The sequence below is a fragment of the Hyla sarda genome, chromosome 1 (assembly GCF_029499605.1).
Source record: "Hyla sarda isolate aHylSar1 chromosome 1, aHylSar1.hap1, whole genome shotgun sequence".
NCBI classification, from domain to species: Eukaryota; Metazoa; Chordata; class Amphibia; order Anura; family Hylidae; genus Hyla; species Hyla sarda.
In genome coordinates, this window is record NC_079189.1 from 64,412,929 (window position 1) to 64,437,755 (window position 24,827).

General features: G+C 42.5%; 1 protein-coding gene across 1 annotated transcript in view; it reads left to right on the plus strand.

Annotated features, from left to right (window-relative positions):
- Positions 1-232: 232 nt before the first annotated feature.
- CC2D2A (coiled-coil and C2 domain containing 2A) overlaps positions 233-24,827 on the plus strand; it is a gene marked incomplete in the record, with an annotated part of 119,749 nt that continues 95,154 nt past the window's right edge. The window contains 7 exon segments of the mRNA XM_056555177.1: positions 233-449; positions 5,098-5,181; positions 11,880-11,949; positions 17,370-17,449; positions 19,989-20,075; positions 20,938-21,039; positions 23,066-23,251. Coding sequence (XP_056411152.1) covers positions 411-449; positions 5,098-5,181; positions 11,880-11,949; positions 17,370-17,449; positions 19,989-20,075; positions 20,938-21,039; positions 23,066-23,251 — 648 coding nt within the window.

Sequence of the window (24,827 nt, forward strand, 5' to 3'; positions counted from 1 at the left end):
GTTGCAACACTACATCTCCCAGCATGCCTAGGTCCACAGTTTGTACAGCTGAGGCACAGAGGTACTACAACTCTCAGCAAACCTGTGTGTGGCAAGATATGTTAGAAGCTTTAGGAAAGCAATAGGTTGTTGCACAGACTTTTCCCCAGCATAATCCCAGTCTGATCCCAGCACAGCCCAGTTCTCCACCACACAGGAGGGATTGTGGGAGTAGGAGTGGCTGACCAAACAATGGCTGCCTACAGTTACTATGTTGCTAGTACTCTCCCAGTGCTAGTAACTTACCGGCAGAGAGGTTACCCTGCTGATACATGAGACCTGCAGACTGTACATCAATGTGCTGCAGGGTGTACTGGAGCTTCACAAGAAGACAGCAGTAGGTTGGCACCCCTGGCAGAGGAGCTGGCACCATGAGGGGTACAGAGGAGAAACAGAGGATGATAGTGGAGGTGGGTGCTACATTCCCCGGCGTGATACATTGTATCTACCGCATTGATACATTGTATCTTCTCTATTTGTAAACACAGCGTTAACCCTTTCCTCTGCCCTGCAGCCGCCTCTGCTTTCTGTCAATAGTTTTGTTTTCTTTGCAGTGATAGGAGACTTTGTCAGTCATAGTATATGTGCAGATGTCACTCCTGGAACAAACTGTTCATTTCCAATATGTCCCGGCAGTGAAGAGGTTACAGTGGGGTTGTTGTGGGGGAGGGATCAGTACATTGTATGGATGTTGCTAGGTTGGTGCTAAACAGAAACCAACTGTAGAATGGCTTGGAGCCTTACTGGTAGTGTGTGTGAGACATATATATATATATATATATATATATATAGTTGTGTATATATATATATAGTTGTGTGTGTGTGAGATATATACATATATATATATATATAGTAATGTGTGTGTGTGTGTGGCATATATATATATAGTTGTGTGTGTGTGAGATATATATATATATATATATATATATATATATATATATATAGTTGTGTGTGTGGCATATATATATATATATATATATAGTTGTGTGTGTGTGTGGCATATATATATATATATATATATATATATATATATAGTTTTGTGTGTGTGGCATATATATATATATATATATATATATATATAGTTGTGTGTGTGAGATATATAAATATATATATATATATATATATATATATATATAGTTGTGTGTGTGTGTGTGTGTGTGTGTGGCATATATATATAGTTTTGTGTGTGTGTGTGTGGCATATATATATAGTTTTGTGTGTGTGGCATATATATATATATATATATATATATATATAGTTGTGTGTGTGATATATATATATATATATATATATATATAGTTGTGTGTGTGTGTGTGGCATATATATATAGTTTTGTGTGTGTGTGTGTGTGGCATATATATATATATATATATATATATATATATAGTTGTGTGAGATATATATATATATATAGTTGTGTGTGTGTGAGACATATATATATATATATATATATATAGTTGTGTATATATATATAGTTGTGTGTGTGTGAGATATATACATATATATATATATAGTAATGTGTGTGTGTGTGTGGCATATATATATATATATATATATATATATATAGTTGTGTGTGTGTGTGAGATATATATATATATATATATATATATATATATATATAGTTGTGTGTGTGGCATATATATATATATATATATATAGTTGTGTGTGTGTGTGGCATATATATATATATATATATATATAGTTTTGTGTGTGTGGCATATATATATATATAGTTGTGTGTGTGAGATATATAAATATATATATATATATATATATATATATATATATATATATAGTTGTGTGTGTGTGTGTGTGGCATATATATATAGTTTTGTGTGTGTGTGTGTGTGGCATATATATATAGTTTTGTGTGTGTGGCATATATATATATATATATATATATATATATAGTTGTGTGTGTGATATATATATATATATATATATATATATATATATATATAGTTGTGTGTGTGTGTGTGTGGCATATATATATAGTTTTGTGTGTGTGTGTGTGTGTGGCATATATATATATATATATATATATATATATATATATATATATAGTTGTGTGAGATATATATATATATATATAGTTGTGTGTGTGTGAGACATATATATATATATATATATATATATATATATATAAATGAAAAAAATCTGCAGCACTACTTATCCAATACAGCAGCGGGTGCCAGCGCCTCAGACCCGATCAAAGTCCATGTAATATAGATGTAGAAAAAGCGCAGCACTCCTCAAATACGGGAAAAAAGTAGTGGTTTATTGGCTCACATAGCAGCAACGTTTCTGTCCAACCATAGGACCATTTTCAAGCTTGAAAATGGTCCTATGGTTGGACAGAAACGTTGCTGCTATGTGAGCCAATAAACCACTACTTTTTTCCCGTATTTGAGGAGTGCTGCGCTTTTTCTACATCTATATATATATATATATATATATATATGTGTCTCACACACACACAACTATACATATATATGTATATATAGTTGTGTGTGTGAGATATATAGTAGTGTGTGTGTGTGTGTGAGATATATATATATATATATATATATATATATATACTGAGAGTATATAATCTTGGCACTCAGGGCTCAAGTCCTGCAGGAACTCATGGGAACAGAGTTCCTGCACTTTTTCCATAGCAGGAACGTAGTTCCCATTAGCAGGAGTCCTGCAGGGGTCTCTGCTGCGGCACCCCAGACATCCGGTGAACAGAGCAAACTTTGCTCCGTGCCGGATGACTGGTGATGCAGGGCAGAGGCTCGTGACGCCACAGTAATGCCCCTGAATGCAAGTCTATGGGAGGGGCATGACAGCCGTCATGCCCCCTCCCATAGACTTGCATTCAGGGGCCGTGACAGTGAGTCATGAGCCTCTGTCGCTGCACCCAACGCTCTAAAAGAAAGCCGGGAGCAGCAGGGAGAACGTGGGGGTCCCCAGCAGTGGGACCCCCGGGATCAGACATCTTATCCCCTATCCTTTGGATAGGGTATAAGATGTCTAGTACCCCTTTAAGTGGAAATCTAGCATGAGTTCCCACACTTTTTTTCCCAGCACTTGACCCCTGCTGGCACTGGCATATTGTCTCTATTGTAATGGTCTCCAAACTGTGGACATCCAGCTGTTGCAAAACTACAACTCCCAGCATGCCTCCAGTTGTTGCAAAACTACAACTCCAGGCATGCCTCCAGTTGTTGCAAAACTACAACTCCCAGCATGCCTGGACAGCCAACGGCTGTCCAGGCATGCTGGGAGTTGTAGTTTTGCAACAGCTGAAGGTCCACAGTTTGGAAACCTCTGATCCTTGATATTTCCTATCATGTGTTATATAAAGTAAAAGAACCTAACATGGATAAATAAATAAATAGATACACTCCAGACAAAAGAATCAATTGCAGCACTTCAATAGATGCAAAACGTGGATAGCTTTATTCCATCAAGTGAACAAGATGCAACGTTTCGGTTGCCCCTGCAACCATTATCAATCATGCTTGATAATGGTTGCAAGGGCAACCGAAACGTTGCATCTTGTTCATATGATGGAATAAAGGAATAAAGCTATACACTAGAGATGAGCGAACTTACAGTAAATTCGATTCGTCTCGAACTTCTCGGCTCGGCAGTTGATGACTTTTCCTGCGTAAATTAGTTCAGCCTTCAGGTGCTCCGGTGGGCTGGAAAAGGTGGATACATTCCCAGGAAAGAGTCTCCTAGGAATGTATCCACCGTTTCCAGCCCACGGGAGCACCTGACAGCTGAACTAATTTATGCAGGATAAGTCATCAACTGCCGAGACGAGAAGTTCGTGACGAATCAAATTTACTGTAAGTTCGCTCATCTCTACTATCCACGTTACAGCCCTTTTATTCTTACAATCAGTGGCATCTAAGCCTCCTGACTTTGACCAATACTATCTTATCTTGATATGTAAAAAAAATTGGTGCATTTGAAGGGGTTGCACCATCTGAACAACCTTTCTCCATATGGACTAAGATTGTCATGGAGGGTGTCCTTTTCCTCTTACCCACTGGTGTAGCTAGTGGTTGAGAATGAGGGGGAACCCCACAGGTAAGGCCTCGTTAGGTGCAGCTCCGTCAGCAGTTCCGTCAAGTTTAGTGGGGGAAAAAAAAACGGTGCAAGCACTATTTTTTTTTCTCCGCTAAATTCCTGTAAGATTACTGGATCACCAACAGGCTCCATGCAAGTGAGTGGGGGCCATCGGGACCCGGCACTATCCTTTTGCATCTGACCCGCTTCAGTTTCCAATCGGCTTAAGAAAAAAAAAAAAAAAAGAGCCCATCGGGCCCTTAATGGGTAGGATGCAAATGGCCATGTAAACCAAGCCTAATGTGTGTTTACAGATGCACAGGTGCATACTCACCAGTTGTACATAGGCTCTGCCGAACATATAAGTGATTACAGTGCAGTTACATCCAGTGACTACAAGTGGCATCTTCTCTGAACGTTGATCGCAGCGTCTAAAGGTTTAATGCCAGACATCACATGGCTCAGAGATGTCCGAAATTAGCCAGTATGAAGGGAGCTCAGCTGGGAGGAGTGACAATGGGCCCGTAATGGTGGGACTGGACCGGACTGCACGGGAAAGTACTGCCGACTGCCCGAGTTCTCACGACACGGGGACACATAAGGGGCAGTGTAGCGGCGGGAGAGAGTAGTTAAAGCCACGCCCCTAATTTGTTTCCACACACCCCTAAATTATCAGCAGGAAATACCTTTAGCCGAAAAGGGGCATTTTCGGCCAATAATTTTCGGCAGCCGATATTTCGGTGCATCCCTACTATTTATTTTATGTAGACATGAAATGATACACTCCGCCCCTTTAACCAAACTTCACATCTGGTAAAAAGATAAATAGGAAAAGATGAGGGGTAGATGAACCTTTTTTGTTCTCTGGATGATGTAGTAAAGCTCCAAGGTATGGGGACACCTATCTTCTCATTACTTTATTTTACATTTCTGGGTTTAGTTGTTGCATTTTCTATACTGTTAATAATAGTTTGTGGGTTCTTTCCCCCTCAGGAGCTCCTGGACAATGATGATGAAGCTGAGGTGGAGCAATTGAAAAAGACCTTGAAAGCTCAACGCCAGAAAAGGAAGAAAGCGGTACACAACTTTACTTGGTTACTATAGTTCCGTTTTTATTGCCTTTTCCATTTTCTCTACACTAGCCTTAACGTGTATCTTTTTTATGTGTCTGGCTTGTGTATTTGGCTCATGAATCTCACTGTTCTGCTGCTCACTCATTCTGATATCCACTGCTCAGGAAGAGGCATGTTGAAGGCAAACACTATGCCCGCCTTCCCTCGCCGTGCATTCACCATTGGCATGCTGGGAGTTGAAGTTTTGCAACATCTGGAGGGCCACAGTTTGAAGACCATTAGTCTAGATGAACATCATTAAAGTGTATACCTACTTTCTCTATCATATTATCATCCTACACTACACGCAGTATATACTCCAGAGCTGCATTCATGACTCTGCTGGTTGCTTGAGGAACTAGTTGATGGTTCGTTGACAGAAACACCCCCAAGTTTATGTCATTCTGTAATTTGCTATATTGTATTGTAGAAGGGTTATTTTTCCTACATCAGATTATTTTGCACACTTTTAGTAAAGATAACATGTCTTAAAGTTAGATGCCAACCCCCCCCCCCTCCCCCTTTCTCTGCCAATTGCACATTGCACCCTTCTGATATGGTGTTAAAGGGGTACCCCGCTTCTCAGAGTTTGGAACAAGCTGTTCCAAACGCTGGTGCTGGCACCGGGAGCTCGTGACGTCATAGCCCCGCCCCCTCATGATGTCACATCCTGCCCCCTCAATGCAAGTCAATGGGAGGGGGCGTGACATCCGTCACGCCCCCTCCCATAGACTTGCATTGAGGGTGTGGGGTGTGATGTCATGAGGGGGTGGGGCTATGACGTTACGAGCTCCCTGCGCCGACTCCAGCATTCGGAACAGCTTGTTCCAAACGCTGAGCAGCAGAGTACCCCTTTAAGGACTGTTTTAACACTAGTTTTAACTCAAGTCAAGAGACCTTAGGCTTGTGGAATGTAACATAACTCCATATATTGAAGTCTCTATTCCATTGAGATTTCTGTCTAGTTCTAGATGAAAGGTTGTAAGACTCATTGTTATTGCGGGATTTCCATGGTTTTCACATAACTATTGTGTGCAAAGAAATTGTTATGTTTTAGAGGGGCCCATAACAGGCCTCTCTATAGAACCTGAACATTGTTTATGTGTTGTGTCCATTAAGCCCATAGCCTCAATTTTTTTGATTGGTATTTATTTTTATTTTTTTTTACATTAGTGAAGTTCACCTTGCAGGATCATAAACATTATATTTTGATAGTTACGATGATTCTGCACGCGGCTCTACCAATATGTTTATTTATTTATAATTTTTTTGGGGAAACTGGGAAAAATAGGATTTTTTTTTCTAATAGGGGAGGGGCGTTTATATAATTAAAAATATTAAAATATATATATTTTTTATTTTACACTTATTTAGTTCCCATAGGGGACTTTTATATGCAATCACTAGAATGCATTTACTATTCATTGCTAAAATGCTAGTAAAGCTTGCAGGTAACTTAGTGATAAGCTAAAATGGCGGAGGAGGGTTCTTTTACCTTCCTCTGCAGCCCGATCGCCAACAGCCATCAGTAGATCGCTGATCACACTGTGCATTGCTATGCCATAGGCAGAGCATTATACAGTAAATACAATCTAATGATAATGTTTATGATCCCGCCCGGTAAACGGCATGAATGTAAAAAATATCAAAACACCCAAAATACCGATTTTTTTTTTTTCATCACATAATATATCAGAAAAAAATAACAGTAGGTTATTAAAAAGTCCTATAAAAACACAAATGGTTCCGATACAAACTACAGATTACGGTGCAAAAAATGAGCCCTCGCACATCCCAGTATACAAAAGGGGTCAGAAAAGAACAATTTTATGCATACCAATTTTGTTAAAAAAAAGTTAAAAAGTTAAGTTTTTTAAATAGAACAATAATAGAAAAACTAGATAATTTGGGTATCGTTTTAATTGCATTGACCATACATTTTATGGTAAAAGGTGTCATTGCAAAGTACATAATTATTTATTCCTTACGGTGAATGGCGTAAGTGGAAAACAATATCACAGTCCAAAATTGTAAATTGTTGCACACATTACATCAAAAAGTCACATATACATAAAAGTAATATCAATAAAAACTACAGATCATGGCGCAAAAATGAGCCCTTATACAGCCCCATAGACAAAAAAAAATAGAAGAGGAAGATTTATCAAAACCTGTGTAGAAGAAAAGTTGACCTGTTGCCCATAGCAACCAATCAGATCACTTCTTTAAATAAAAAATAAATAAAAAACTTTTAAAAATGAAAGAAGCAACTGGTCAACTTTTGCTCTGCACAGGTTTTGATAAATCTGCCCCATATAGGTCAGAACAGGGCCATTTTAAGAATACTTATTTTCTTAAAAAGGTTTACAGGGATACTCCGGCCCTGAGACATCTTATCCCCTATCCAAAGGATAGGGGATAAGATCAGTGGCGTTGCTAGGGTTGGTGTCACCCGGTGCGGTAGAAAATGGTGTCACCCCCATACCTACCCCCTCCCCCCAGAAAGTTTTTAGCCTGTTGTGACAGACACCACTGTTGTAGCGCATTGTGAGAAATTCCAGTATAATAATCAGATATACCAGTTGCCACAGAATAGGAAAGTGTTAAAGAAGTTTTCACCATTGAAATATACAGCTCCCAGAATTACTTAAAGGGGTACTCCACTGGAAAACATTTACTTTTATATCAACTGGTGCCAGAAAGTTAAGCAGATTTTTTAATTACTTCTATTTAAAATCTTAATACTTACAGTACTTATAAGCTGGTGTATGCTCCACATGAAGTTGCGTAGTTCTTTCCAGTCTGACCACAGTGCTATTTGCTGACACCTCTGTCCATGTCAGGAACTGTCCAGAGCAGGATAGGTTTGCTATGGGGATTTGCTCCTACTATGGACAGTTCTTGACATGGACAGAGGTGTCAGCACAGAGCACTGTGGTCAGACAGAAAATAAATTAAAAAAGAAAATAACTTCCTGTGAATCGCTTATACAGCAGCTAATAAGTACTGGAAGGATTAAGATTTTTAAATAGAAGTAATTTACAAATCTGTTTAACTTTGTAGCACCAGCTGATTAAAACATTTTTTTTCCAGTAGAGTACCCCTTTGAGCAGTGGTGAGGTTATGCTGGGAGTTGTAGTTTCACTGACCTAACTGTAGAACGGACAAGTGACTACAGGACACAGAGAGGAGAATGTACAATGATATCAGTGACTACAGGTGGCGTCTTCTCTATAGTCTTCCCTTATCTAATTCAGATGGTACATACCGCCAGGACTTGTTCCAGCTAAAACTTCTCTCTGCAGAATGTGACGCCCAGATGACTCCTCACTATGTCAGCGCATTCTCATCCTCTATATGAAAACAATTATTATTATAAACCTGCCAGACACTGTATCCTCTAAATATAATACTACTATACACTATACTCTTTGATTATAAACCTTCCATACACCATACCCACTGAATATAAAGCTACCACACACTGTACATTCTGAATATTATACCAACACATACTGTGCCCTCTGAATATAAATCTGCCACATACTGTACCCCTGAATATAATACTATCACATACTGTACCCTCTGAATATAAATCTGCCACATACTGTACCCCTGAATATAATACTATCACATACTGTACACTCTGAATATAAATCTGCCACATACTGTACCCCTGCATATAATACCGCCATACACTGTACCCTCTGAATATAATCCTACCACACACTGTACATTCTGAATATAATACCAACACATACTGTACCCTCTGAATATAAATCTGCCACATACTGTACCCCTGAATATAATACCGCCACACACTATACCCTCTGAATATAATACTACCACAAACTGCGCCCTCTGAATATAATACTACCACAAACTGCGCCCTCTGAAAATAAATCTGCCACATACTGTACCCTCTGTATATAAATCTGCCACATACTGTACCCTCTGTATATAAATCTGCCACATACTGTACCCTCTGAATATAAATCTGCCACATACTGTACCCTCTGAATATAAATCTGCCACATACTGTACCCCTGAATATAAATCTGCCACATACTGTACCCTCTGAATATAATACTACCACCCACTGCACCCTCTGAATATAATACTTAGAGATGAGCAAACTACAGTAAATTCAACTCGTCACAAACTTCTCTGCTCGGCAGTTGATGACTTTTCCTGCATAAATTAGTTCAGCTTTCCGGTGCTCCCGTGGGCTGGAAAAGGTGGATACAGACCTAGGAGACTCTTTCCTAGGAATGTATCCACCTTTTTCAGCCCACCGGAGCACCTGAAGGCTGAACTAATTTACGCAGGATAAGTCATCAACTGCCGAGCCGAGAAGTTCGTGACGAATCGAATTTACTGTAAGTTCGCTCATCTCTAATAATACTACCACAAACTGCGCCCTCTGAATATAATACTACCACAAACTGCGCCCTCTGAATATAACGTACCCATACAGTGCACCCTCTGAATATAATACTACCACCCACTGCGGCCTCTGAATATAACGTTGCCATACAGTGCACCATCTGAATATAATACCACAACCAAAGTAACACCCCTCAACATCCGTTAGCTGATGCTATTACCACGGGAGGGGGGTATTGGTGGTGTTGCTAGTGGATGATGGGGGTGCTACTACTGGGGAGGTGTTGCTGGAGGATGATGAGGGTGCTACTGGCCATCCCCCCTGGCAGTATCACCCCCATCATCCATCGGCAGGATCATCCTCCTGGCAGGAGCACCTCCATCATCCACCATCAGGATCTGTTGATGGAGGTGCTGCTGGGGGGGGGGGGGGGTGTTGCTGGTGGATGATGAGGGTGCTACTGCCAGGGGGGGAGCATTAGGTAGGCAGCAGTGCCCCCACATTAGGTAGGTCGCAGTTTCCCCACATTAGGTAGCATCTATTCCCCACATTAGGCAGCATAGATTCCCCACATTTGGTACCAGTTCCCCCACATTAGGTAGGTACCAGTTACCCCACATTAGGTAGCAATTTCCCCACATTAGGTAGCACAGATTCCCCACATTAGGTAGCAATTTCCCCACATTTGGTAGCACAGATTCCCCACATTAGGTAGCATAGACTCCCCACATTAGGCCGCAGGTTCCCTTGCAGGTTCCCCACAATGGGTCAGAGTTTCCCCACAATAGATCGCTGGTTATACCCCCCCCCCACCCCCCCCCCCACACACACAACAAAAAAAACACATACAACACAGAGAGACAAACACACACACACACAGTCAGAGAGACACACACTCACAGACAGACACACACACACACACAGAGTCGCACAAACACACACACACACAGAGTCACACACTCAGAGAGTCACACAAACACACACAGTCACATACACACAGTCACACACAAGCATAGATAGAGACAGAGAGACAGACATACAAACTCACCCATCCAGCGCAGCGCTCCTTCTCACCGGGCGCCGTGCGAGTGACGTAACTCACGTCCTCCTGCGCGGCCGTGCGGTGTGACGTCAGGCCGGCGCAGACGTGGGAGCGGAGGACGGGCACAGTGCTGGTGAAGGTGAGGGGGGGGTGTGATGACGGTCGGGCGCACAGTGAAGGTGAAAGAGGGGGTTTGCTGACGGATGGGAGGCCGGTCGGGCACAGATGAGGGGGGTGTCTGTGTAGCTGGGGAGGGGGAGGGGAGGGGTGCTGCGGAGCGTCTTGGTGTCACCCCATTGGGTTGGTGTCACCCGGTGCGGGCCGCACCCCCCGCACCCGGGTCGCAACGCCACTGGATAAGATGTCTCACCGCGGGGGCCGTCACGCCCCCTCCCATAGACTTGCATAGCGGGGGGTGATGTCACACGGGGGCAGAGTCGTTATGTCACGAAACTCCGGCCCCATGGTCGCCACCCGGCTGTTTGTGAGCGGGCACCGCGGTGTGCAGCTCAAGCAGGTGGGTGGCGAATACAAGATTGTGGGGGTCCCCAGCGGCGGGACCCCCGTGGTGAGACATCCCCTATCCTTTGGATACTGTTTCTTTATTTTTTTATAGTACTATATAGGTATCATTTAATCTAATTGATCCACTGAATAAAGAGAACATGTCAGCTTTACTATAAAGTGCACTGGATAAAAACGACACCCCTTTTCCCCCGAAAAATAATATGTACATATTTTTGCTGTGCATTTTATGGTAAAATGAATGGTGTCAGTACAAAGTGCAATTGGTGCTGCAAAAAAACAAGCCTTACATAGCTGGATGGAAAAATAAAAAAGGCGAGGAGCCTCAATTCTCAGACCTGCTGTGCCCTTAAGGGGTTAATCTGGGCCACTTTATATACTGTACAGAACCCTAAAAAAAGCTCCTGTATTCTATATGACTTTTCTTTAGATCTAAAGACTTGCAATACATGTATTAGTTATCTGAAACAAAGTATAATTGTAACTTTACGGACTGCAGTCCATGGATATATTTATTAGTACTGACAATGTTTCCCAACCAGGGGGCCTCCAGCTGTTGTAAAACTACAACTCCCAGCATGCCTAGATAGCCAATGGCTGTCCGTCATATGAATGGGCCCTAAGAGATTTCTATAATTCTATGCGTCTTTCTCTGCTAATAGTATATTTCTGACTGTAAGTGATTTTTTTTGTTGTTCTATCTCTTCAGCTGATCGAGAATGTCAGAGATGGAGATGAAGCTGCGGAAGATGCTGGAGCTGCTACACGAGGAAAGCGCAGTGAGTACAGCCCCGGGGCTCTAACCGGGAATGTCTGCAACCATTCACCCAGGCTTGTCAGAGGGGCCAGACTACTCCCCAAAAGGGAAGTTTCGACCAATCTGCAGACAACTGTTTCGGGGTGTTTGCCCCTCGTCAGTACAGAGCAGGGTGATCTGGCTTGGCTGTAGTGAGAGGCCTGAGGCTTTAAACGGGGTCAGTACTTTCCTCAGGGAGAGGACACCTCTTCAGGTGTAACGGAGGTGTAAACTGAGGAAAGTACTGACCCCGTTTAAAGCCTCAGGCCTCTCACCACAGCCAAGCCAGATCACCCTGCTCTGTACTGACGAAACAGCTGTCTGCAGATTGGTCGAAACTTCCCTTTTGGGGAGTAGTCTGGCTTGGCATAAATCCCATTCAGCTTTTTATATTCCTTAACAGGAGCTAAGATGATACCAGGGAACATTACCTGAAAAGGTTGTGTAATGAGCTGCTTTGCATATTCCCCTACCCAGAATGCCTGCGGAGTGCTAATTGGCCTAACCTGAATCTCCGTTACACCTGAAGAGGTGTCTTCTCCCTGAGGAAAGTACTGACCCCGTATATATATATATATATATATATATATATACACAGTGGTCCCTCAAGTTACAATATTAATTGGTTTCAGGACGACCATTGTATGTTGAGACCATAACTCTTATTAAAGATAAATAAGTAGATAACTAATAGAGATATAGCAAGTCCTTACATATAAAAGTAATAAAGATCTGCTGAGAGCTGTAAATCACTGTCTATGTCAGCATTTCCCAACCAGGGTGCCTTCAGCTGTTGCAAAACTACAACTCCCAGCATGCTGGGATTTGTAGTTTTGCAACAGCTGGAGGCACCTTGGTTGGGAAACGCTGGTCTATGTAGAAGACAGGAGCTTCTTCAGGGTCCTGTACAGTACACGCAATGTCCTAAAAATGGAGCCACCCTCACCTGGTGTCCAAAGGAGCAGCTAACCCTGCACAGATAAAGAGTACAGAACATGTAATACCTCCCTGTACTGTAGGGGGCACTACCAGACACCAGTCAGTGCATGTACTTCAGTAATACAGGTAAAGAGTACAGAACATGTAATACCTCTCTGTATTGTAGGGGGCGCTACCAGACACCAGTCAGTGCATGCACTTCAGTAATACAGGTAAAGAGTACAGAACATGTAATACCTCCCTGTATTGTAGGGGGCACTACCAGACACCAGTCAGTGCATGCACTTCAGTAATACAGGGGTTTTACCAGTGAATGCCTATTCTGGTATGTTCTTCCAGCCATTGACACGTTTCACAGATCTGGACTGTCCTTAGCATTGTATGTTGAGTCTGGTTTCAAGTTACAATGGTCCAGAAAACACCATTGTATGTTGAAACTATTGTATGTTGAGGCCATTGTAAGTTGAGGGATCACTGTGTGTGTGTGTGTGTGTGTGTGTGTGTATATATATATATATATATATATATATATATATATATATATATATTGGCTGAGTACCCGGCCTTGCCCGGTCTTCCTACCTAAACATTGGGGAAGAGAAAAAAAGCAACAATGACACTGTGGTCCTCCCATCCCGACCCCACACTAACTATTATTTTGGACAGTCGCCAGGATGTTTCAAAGTCCCCGGCAATCTCTACAGCCAGAGACTAACGTGATCTGGAGATGTACTGGAAGTCCCAAAGACATGGATAGGACTTCAACCCCCAAAAATCTATTAGATGTATTTTGCTGGCTCTTTGCTTCATTGCAGACCATGAAATATCCTTTGTGACTTGATACATTTTACATTGGTTTACATTGCTTCTAGCAATCAACTAATACCTAAAGAGTTAAGTAACATTGCATTTACATTACATATAGGGGGCTATCTACAGGATACTTTCTATAAACCAGAGAACTGCTGTGTAAGAGCGGTTCCTGTTCTGGAAACCAAGCTCATCCATTACATGGTCAACCACTCCTTTGCATGGCCAGCAGATAGTTCTACATGCCAGCTTCTGAAAAACATTATTTATTTTTGTTATTATTATTTATCAACCTCTTTGGGACGCAGGGTGTACCTGTACGCCCTGCGCCCGCTCATACGATATAAGGCGGGGTCACTCGGCTAACAGTAGCCGGGACTTATGGCTAATACCAGACATCACCGATCGCGGTGATGTCTGGTATTAACCCTTTAGACATAGCGATCAAAGTTGATCGCCACATCTAAAAAATACATCCCGGCAGCTTAGTCGGGCTGGTCGGGATATGCAAAAAAACTTTACAAAAAAAGTGTAGGGGGAGTGCTACTAAGATATAACTTTTATTGTTACTTATTAAAATTACACCATTCTAGTGATTGTGAACTATCACCATCTAAAAAAGATTGATTCACAGGATCCACTAAAGGTTACCACCTGTCTGGTGGATTTATCATATATTCAGAGCGCCACCTGTCTGGTGGTTATCATAGATTCCTATATATATATATATTGTTCTCTACGCATTTCTACCCTAGTTTAGGGTGTCATCAGGAGAACTTTATACATGCAAAGGTCTCAATGTATAGGATTAACACATATGAAAAAGAGATAACAATAGCATCACTCAGTATGTATGAACATGAATCAATATGGCACCCCGATACTAGGTGCCACTGTACGGGTGTAATCGGTCACAGCGGATCCAGGAGTAAGTAGGCATATCAGTCCTTAGTCAAGCTCCCGGTACTGTCCGCTGATGTGAAAGCCAATTACAGGATCCCGGTAGGTGCGCAAACCCGCAATAGCGGGGAGCCAGTGTCAGTCTCACCGGCTTCTGCGCGCTCACCACCATGATGGTCGGGCTGGTCGGGACCAACCGCAGTGTCCCGATCAGTTGAGGACACGTGACGAGGGTCCCTACCTTCCTCCTCCATGTCCGATTGGCGATTGATTGCTTCAAGCCTGAGATCCAGGCTTGAGCAATCGACTGCGGATAACTCTGATCAATGCAATGCTATGGCATAGCATTGATCAGTGCTGGCAATCAATGTACTGCATGTTATAGTCCCCTTTGGGTCTATAAAATTGCAACAACAAAAAAGTTAAGAAAGATGATTTAATCCCTTCCTAATAAAAGTTTGAATCACCCCTCTTTTCCCATTTAAAAAAATAAACTTTGTAAATAAAAATAAATCTAAACATATATGGTATCGCCGCGTGCGTAAATGTCTGAACTATAAAAAATATATAATTAATTTAACCGCACGGTCAATGGCGTACACGTAAAGAAATTCTAAAGTCAAATAGCTTATTTTTGGGCACTTTTTATACCATAAAAAATGAAAAAAAAGCGATCAAAAAGTCCGACCAAAACAAACTTCAGATCACAGTGCAAAAAATTAAGCCCTTATAGGGGTCAGAAGATGACATTTTTAAACATATTCATTTTCCTGCATGTAGTTAAGATTTTTTCCAGAAGTACGACAAAATCAAACCTATATAAGTAGGGTATCATTTTAATCGTATGGACCTACAGAATAATGATAAGGTGTCATATTTACAGAAAAATGTACTGTGTAGAAGCGGAAGCTCCAAAATTTACAAAATGGTGTTTTGTTTTGCTTTTGGATTATTTTGTCGCACAATGATTTTATTTTTATTTTTTTTCGGGGGGGGGGGGGGGTTTGCTGTAGATTTTTGGGTAAAATTACTCTTGTAATTACAAAGTAGAATTGGTGGTGCAAAAAAAATAAAAAAGCCCTCATATGAGTCAGTAGGTGCAAAATTGAATTGAAAGGGTTATGATTTTTAAAAGGTGAGGAGGAAAAAAGTCCCCAAGGGGTTAATATTACTAATAATAATAGTCATTGTTTGTGGATATATACATACATCCTTTATAATATATTTTTATTTTGTATATTTATTTTTTGTAAACAATGACTTGGCTGCGGTATAAAAAAAGACTGTACTCCCCTGGTGCCAATCCCCCACCATTCCTGGTCCCCACTGCTTTGCTCACAGCTGCTGCCAGTGATTGGCTGAGCGGGCACTTCCTTGTGCTGTGCAGTGGGGACAAAGCAGAGCATAAAAGTAATATAAGCATATTGCACAGTGTTTTTAGCTTGACATCATGAGCTAAAAGACTGACGGAAAAAAAAATCCTGGAATACCCCTTTAAACGCTATTACTAGCAGCGGATTTCCCGCTGCGAGTTACGCTACAATTCATTTCAATGGGTCCGCGGACAGTCCGCAAATTTGACACTATTGTGAACCGTCTGTGGACTCATTTAAGTCAATGGTAGCGTAACTCGCAGCAGGATTCCCGCAGCGTGCAGCCCGCTGCTATGAACGCACGTACAGTATCCTGACCAGATTTGATGCTCAGGATTTGTAGCTGCAGATTAGAAGCTGTGCTCAGTCATTTAGTTTACATTGAAATCTGCAGCAGCAACCCTATAAAGATGAGAATAGTTTTTTCCTGCCGCTACAAGACAAAAAATGCATAATGGGCCATCTATAATAAACAGGTTTGACCACATTTACCTGCCTAATAAATAAAGGGATATATCATAAAGGGATGGTTCTTGAGTATTTAAGCTTTATTTCACAACGTGTCTCTTAAGCTTAGTTCACACAACCGTTGTGCTACCACCCTATTCAAGTCCAAAGGATCAGTCGGGACTCGGCAGTATCAATTGTGCTCCAACCCGTTTAGGGTCTGTTTGAATGGAACAGACCCCAACTGACACCACCGGGTCCCAACAGATCCCATTGACTTGGATGGAGTCCATCAGGTGTCTGGTATTTTAGGGGAGTTCATCGGAAAAAAAAATACTGTATGTCCGATCTTTTTTTTCTCCACTCAACACCAGTTCTTTCGATGGACTAAGCAAAGGATCTTCCTTTATTGGAGCATAGCGTTAGTGTGAACTGAGCCTTAGTGTCTGTTGGAGTGGCAGTCATCACCCATAGGCTCCCATTGTTAATTTGTTAGTTGGATGACTCTCTATAGAATAGTGCTGTCTACTACACTATTCTATATAGCAAATAAATGGAAAACTGAGGCCAAAATGGAATCCTTATTTTGTACCACCCAAAAGGAGAGAAAAATGACGCTCCATGGGGTAATGGAGGCCACTGTATGTCTACATTCTTATACACAGGGAGCTTTACAGATGCGTATGGTTAGCATGCCGTGCGAACGCAGTAAGTTGGAGTAAGTTGGCAGCCGGGCTGTGTAAATTGTTTTCTTCTGCGTGTGTTCACCAGCAGAGATGTATTTTAATTCAATAACCCCATATAAACATGTTTTTAGCCAAATGTTGTTTTTTCCCCCCCTAATTGTTTCAGAAATAGAACATTAACAATAGTTTTGGAATAATGCAGTAAATAACTCCAGACTACAGGGTCTAACCCAAGTCACCTGTTTTAGGTTTACCCCCATTAAACGTCTCCAGCTCGGCCGAATCTTCCATGAGAGAACGACTGCGGGAAAAACTAAAAGCTGGAAGGGTAAGACGTCTGTGATTTTAATGTGATTTTTGTTTGTTTATTTATTTATTTTGGACTGTCAATCCGTAAAAAATAATCCTTATTACGTAAATGGTAGATCAATGTGTGTCAATGGAAGAGCGACTTTTTAATGCTCTATTTAGGGATGTGTTTCCCAACCAGTGTGCCTCCTCCTGCTGCAAAACTACAACTCTCAACATGCCCAGACAGCCATCGGCTGTCCGGGCATGCTGGGAGTTGTTGTTTTGCTACAGCGGGAGGCACACTGGTTGTGGAAACACTGATTTAGGGTAACAGAGCAGATATTGGAGCAGTGGATCTGACCATGTATTGCTATATTTTTCAGTTCCATGCTCGACCACTAGAGGTGCTGTTTTACAGAATGACCTTGTTATTGGGAAGATGGAACTTAAAGAGGTTATCCAGGAATAAAAAAACAGAGCATGTTTCTTTAAACATCCAGGTTGGGTGTGGTGTTGCAGCTCAGTTCCATTGAAGTGAATGGAGCCAAGTTGTAAAATTACACTCAACCTGGAGACAGACAGGCAGGGGCGGATCCAGAGTCTAGTCTCTGGAGGGGCACTATCAGAGTATCGTACGGTTGTCGACATGCCCCCTCCCTTAGACTTGCATTAAGGGTGCATGGTGAGACATCACAAGGGGCGCGGCTGTGACCTCACAATCCCTGCACCCCGCACCTAGAGTTCGGGACAAAATGTTCTGAATGCTGGGAGTACCCCTTTAATTACGTAGCATAGTTCCCCCACACTAGGTAGGCAGCATAGTTCCCCCACACTAGGTAGGCAGCATGGTTTCCAAACACTAGGTTCTCAGCATAAAACCCCCACACTAGGTAGGCAGCATAGTTCCCCCACACTAGGTTGTCAGCATAGTTCCCCCACACTAGGTTGTCAGCATAGTTCCCCCACACTAGGTTGTCAGCATAGTTCCCCCACACTAGGTTGTCAGCATAGTTCCCCCACACTAGGTTGTCAGCATAGTTCCCCCACACTAGGTTGTCAGCATAGTTCCCCCACACTAGGTTGTCAGCATAGTTCCCCCACACTAGGTTGTCAGCATAGTTCCCCCACACTAGGTTGTCAGCATAGTTCCCCCACACTAGGTTGTCAGCATAGTTCCCCCCACATTAGGTTGTCAGCATAGTTCCCCCCACATTAGGTTGTCAGCATAGTTCCCCCCACATTAGGTTGTCAGCATAGTTCCCCCCACATTAGGTTGTCAGCATAGTTCCCCCCACATTAGGTTGTCAGCATAGTTCCCCACATTAGGTTGTCAGCATAGATCACCCACTTTAGGTTGGCAGTATAGTTCCCCCACAATAGGTTGGCAGTATAGTTCCCCCACATTAGGTTGGCGGTATAGCTCCCCCCACATTAGGTTGGCAGTATAGGCACCCCCACATTAGGTTGGCAGTATAGGCACCCCCACATTAGGTTGGCAGTATAGGCCCCCCCCCACATTAGGTTGGCAATATAGTTCCCCCCACATTAGGTTGGCGGTATAGTTCCCCCCACATTAGGTTGGCGGTATAGTTCCCCCCACACTAGGTTGGCGGTATAGTTCCCCCCACACTAGGTTGGCGGTATAGTTCCCCCCACACTAGGTTTGCGGTATAGTTCCCCCCACACAAGGCTGGCAGTATAATTCCCCCCACATTAGGTTGGCTGTATAGTTTCCCCCCCCACATTAGGTTGGCTGTATAGTTTCCCCCCCACATTAGGTTGGCTGTATAGTTCCCCCCCCCCCCACATTAGGTTGTCAGCATAGTTCCCCCCACATTAGGTTGTCAGCATAGTTCCCCCCCACATTAGGTGGGCAGCATAGTTCCCCCCACATTAGGTTGGCAGCATAGTTCCCCCCAAATACAGTGTATGGCTGGAGGCTGTATGTCTGTGCACTGCCCCACTTCAGTGCTCTGACCACCACTGCTCCGGTCAGGGGTCATGATCTACTGCTATGTTGGCAGTGTGTACCTGCAACATTGCATGTGCAGTGTGTTGTTATTTTGTGCATCAGTTTACACTGAAATCATGCACTGTACTAAGCCTTTATGCGCTTGCACTATTTTTTTTTTTTTCAAGTACTGTGCTTTATGTGCACTGGTTGGTGTGCTAAATATATTACTTGTACACCACTTTTTCTTTGCACAGGTTTTGATAAATCTTTGATAATGATATTTTGCCCCCTCTATGACTTTCTCATGACCCACTCCTCTGGAGATTGGTGTGTACGTGAGGGGTGTTTTTATGATCATCCCAGACCAGATGAAGTTTTAGCGCAGCCAAGTTACTTTCTTACGTATGTAGCCGACCAGATACTCTGGTTTATTTCATCCCTTCCGTGTGATTTGTTTCACGCTGTATAATAAGGAGAAGCGCTGTCAGATTTGATTATATGTTTACAGCTGAATGTAGGCACCAGGGCTGCATCACACCCAGCGAAGTGAAATGCGATCCTAGAAAATGTGTCCATTGCTCCAAGGTTTCTTCTTCGCTAATACTGAAATTTTATTCTGCAGTCTAAGGCAGAGAGTATACTCCAGCAAGAGTCCCCGGTCGCCTCACCGCGAAGCCTTACTAGGTCTAGTGCAAGGTTTGATGAAGAGGTGAGTACAGCAGATTAGTGTGGATTTCCATGTCCTAAAGTCAAATGCACATGCAGTAGTAATTCTTTCAATTTTTCACATAGATTTGTGCATAGAAATTTTCTCACACTTTCAGCCCAAAATAACGGGGCAGTTGAAAAGTGGTGCAAATTTAGGCACGGCGGGGGGGGGGGGGGGGGGGATGTTATTAAAACCAGTGTAGAGGAAAAGTTGCCGTATTCGGGAACCGTATTTAATGTATGTCTATGAGCCGACCGGAGTGAACCGCAGCCTCCGGTCGGCTTCGTTTTCGGCCGTATGCAGTTTCCCGACCGTAGGCAAAAACGCGGTCGACCACGGCTCATAGACATTCATTAAATACGGTTCCCGTATATGGCTGAGTGCGGGCACCGTGATTAAGCCCCGCCCCCCTCCTCCCGGCCGTATATGGGAACCGTATTTAACAAAACGTGGTGTGAACCCAGCCTTATTCTGGCCATGCTTGGCTAAAATTTACTCCACTTTTCAACTGACCCATTTTTTTTTTTATTTATTTATTTATTTTTTTTTTGTATAAAGCGTGAGAAAAAAAAAACATTGGCAACATATTTTTTTACATGGTTTAACTTGGCAGGTTAACAGCTTTTGGCGCACATGTGCCATATGTTTCTATTCATGTAAATGGAGCCTGTAGAGCACAGGGATGGCATTTTGGGAAGAAAAACCCATATACATTTTTAATGTGGTATAAACACTTTAACTGGTTACGTAACCTGACATCCACGTCATTGGTAGCGAGAGAACTCCTCAAATTACAGTAAGTACTGATCTGTTCAGGGCGTGTGTGTAAATCTGCTTAGATGTTTGTCTTATTGTCCCACAGCACGATATTATCCCTCTTCAGAGAGTAAAGGATGTAGAAGCTCAGCTGTCTTCTAGGGTACGACTCCGTGATGCTGTAAAGACCGTTCAGAAAAAATCCCATGTAAGAATTCATACCCACTCCCAGTATTAAAGGAATTGTCTGCTTTAGGAAATCCATTTTCATTTACTGTATTAGGGATATATGAGTTTATAGGGGACACCTCTATTTTAAATCCAAATCCCAAGAGTGTCTGTGGCCCTGGAGGACCTCTCCTGCCATGTATTAGACAGCCCATTGATTTGTATAAGCAATGTGTAATGCCTGAGTTATTCATGTTTTACTATTCTTATTTTTTCTGTTTGTAAAAAAAAAAAAAGGCCCCAAATGCTTTAAAATAATAAACATGCAGTTACTTACCTCTCAGATCTCGCTCTGATCCCCCATTCTGGCTCCCATCAGCACCCCAGTCTTTCTTTTGGAGCAGTCGTCACATGATCGCTGCAGCCAATCAGCAGCATTGGCAGTTACAGGACGTATTCTGGGCATCAGTGCCTCTGGCTGAGCCGTGGTGCCAATGGGAGTCCAACGGGGGATCAACATGAAATCGGAGAGTTAAAGGGGTACTCCGCTGCTCAGCGTTAGGAACAAACTGTTCCGAATTCTGGAGCCGGTGTGGGAGCTTGTGACATCATAGCCCTGCTTTCTCATGACGTCACGCCTCGCCCCCTCAATGCAAGTCTATGGGAGGGGGCGTGACAGCCGTCACGCCCCCTCCCATAGACTTGCATTGAGGGGGCAGGGCGTGATGTCATGAGGGGGCGCCGCCTCCAGTGTTCGGAACAGTTTGTTCCAAAAGCTGAGCAGTGGAGTACCCCTTTAAATAACAGATTGCTTATTATTTAAAAAACACGGATTACCCTTTTAAATCTTACCTGTCATGTGTAAATACTTTTGACTTGTCTAATATTTTGATTGGTCGAGGTCTGAGTATGCAAACCCCAACCGTTCACGAGAACGAGTCGGGAGTAGACTGTCTTCTCAGCTCACAGCTCAGCCTTTATTTCTCAGATTATTCTGTTTTATTGAAAGGTGAGCTGTTTTCTCACCGCGCTGTGTTATTTCCCAGTTCAGAAGCCGTTCCAGTCCCACTGAATGACCACATTGCCACGTCTATGACTCTCTATGTAGAGTGCGTTTGGTTAGGACAGAATTCACTCTATTCTATGTATGTCTAAGATGCTTCAATGAAAAGAATCCCATAGAGATACCCAGAAGACATACCACATACCACCTTACTCCTGGGCAGGCAATACAAATACAAAAGGGAGTGCTTCTTAAAAAATTGGAAGCCTTGTTTGTAGTTTATTCCACTGATGGGGTCTTGATGGTCCTAAATGGTCATAACGTCAACAGCCAACATCAGTATTCCCAAGTATTAATGAGATTGTGAACCGAATGAGTCCCCAAGACAGTGGGTGTGCTGTCCAGGAGTTATAGTGGTACCGCGTACTAGAATGGGAATGATTATAGACCCTTTGTGTTGACAGGGAACAGCTCTCTGAATTTGTTGATAATGATAAAGATTCTTTGTCCAGGTCATTTTCAGGGGCTGCTTAAAGGGGTACTCCACTGGAAAACTTTTTTTTTTTTTTTTTTTAATCAACTTGTGCCAGAAAGTTAAACAGATTTGTAAATTACTTCTATTAAAATATCTTAATCCTTGCGGTACTTATCAGCTGCTATAGGCTCCACAGGAAGTTCTTTTCTTTTTGAATTTCCTTTCTGTCAGACCAAAATGCTCTCTGCTGACACCTCTGTCCATTATAGGAACTGTCCAGAGCAGGAGAGGTTTGCTATGGGGATTTGCTTGTACTCTGGACAGTTCCTAAAATGGACAGTGGTGTCAGCAGAGAGCACTGTGGTCAGACAGAAAGGAAATTCAAAAAGAAAATAACTTCGTCTGTAGTAAACAGCAGCAGATAAGTACTGGAAGGATTAAGATAAATTAGAAGTCATTTTAGAAGAAGTTTAATAGAAGTAATTTACAAATCTGTTAAACTTTCTTCGTTCTTGATTAAAAAAAAGTTTTCCAGTGGAGTACCCCTTTAAGGCCCACAGTAAATGTATTGCATTGGTCACCCTACAGGTCCCGGATGGATATCCCACAGCTGAGGAATCTTTCAACTTCTTTACCTTAAACTTTGATCCTGAACCAGAAGCACAAGCTGGGCAAGAAGAAAAGAAATCCGAAAAACCTCACAGAAAGGAGGACAACAGGGACCCTGCATCAAGGGCTGAACAAGACCAAGCAGAGGAAGGGGAAGAAGGAATGGTGGGTTGTTTTTATATAGAGACATAGCAAGAAGTTTTACTCAGAGCCATCACCAGAGATATGATAGCATGTTCTGCTATATAGTGTCACTGCACATTGTATAGGTTAATTAGTAAAGTCATATGGCTTAGTCTAACATTGAAGGGTCTGTTATTATTTTTATTTATTTTTTGTATTTTGGAAGCAAATGACAATAAATAAAAAATCAATTCAAATATATTCATTACCCATAAAGGGTTGTCAATTTTTCCATGCAGGAAACGTCTGCCATGGAAATACTGATTTTCGGCATCTGCAGAAACAATGAACATGTTCATTGTTTCTGCGGATTCCACTGGAAAATGCATTGAAAAAGAAGACAGCGCACTTCCTAGTGCTGGTGAAACATACAGATTTGTGTAATGTCTGTCTGTTTTTTTTTTTTTTTTCACCAGGCGGTCATTTTGCTAATTTTCCGCCATGTAAACATAGCCTAATAAGTTGACCTGGGTGAACTCCAGCATTAGCAGCTTAATTAGATGACAAGGGGCAATGATCAGACACCACACTCTCAGCCAGAGGATTCATTGGATAGGCTGCATTACTGAATCACTTCAGTGTAGAATGGCAAGCCAACATAGAGCCAATTTCATAAAACAACATGGGCCTCATCTCCCTACGTGAAAGGAGATAAGAATTATTAGTACAAGACTTAAAGGGGTACTCCCACTCTAGACATCTTATCCCCTATCCAAAGGATAGGGAATAAGATGTCTAATCGCGGGGGTCCCGCCACTGGGGACCCCTGCAATATTTGATGCGGCACCCACCTGTTTGTTGTCCGGAAGCACTGGAGGGTCTAGGTCGCGACCACGGAAATGGAAGTCCGTGATGTCAGGACTCCACCCCCCTCAATGCAAGTCTATGGGTGGGGGTGTGGCAGCCGTCACGCCCCCTCCCATAGACTTGCATTGAGGGGACGGGGCGTGACGTCACACGGGGGGGCGGAGTCCTGACATCATGGACTTCGTTCCCGTGGTCGCGACCCAGACCCTCCAGCGCTTCCGGACAACAAACAGGTGGGTGCTGCATGCAATATTGCGGGGGTCCCCAGCGGCGGGACCCCCGCGATCAGACATTTTATCCCCTATCTTTTGGATAGGGGATAAAATGTCTAGGGTGGGAGTACCCCTTTAAAGACATTAATTATGTAACTTGTCTTAACAGGGTAAGGCGTAAGAGCTGTGTAAACCTACACAAAGTGCTTTATGGTTTATAGCATAAAATTCCTTGTTATAAAATGTAAGACATAGGTAGGTAGACCGACAGGTATCTAGAAATATTGATACATATGAAATGTATTGATAGATTCTATAATGTCTGATCTGTTGAGCTGTACCTGATCTTATCACAGACTAAATGTATCCCAAGGTTTTATAACACACTACAACATCTAAGAATTCAGGCCACGATAAACGGGCAGTCTCTAGGACGTAACATAAATTATGAGACAATAAAACTCTCACTCTTCTGATTGGATATGTGTTAACTCTGAAACAATTCACTTTTTAGAAGCAGAATTTACACATGGCGATCT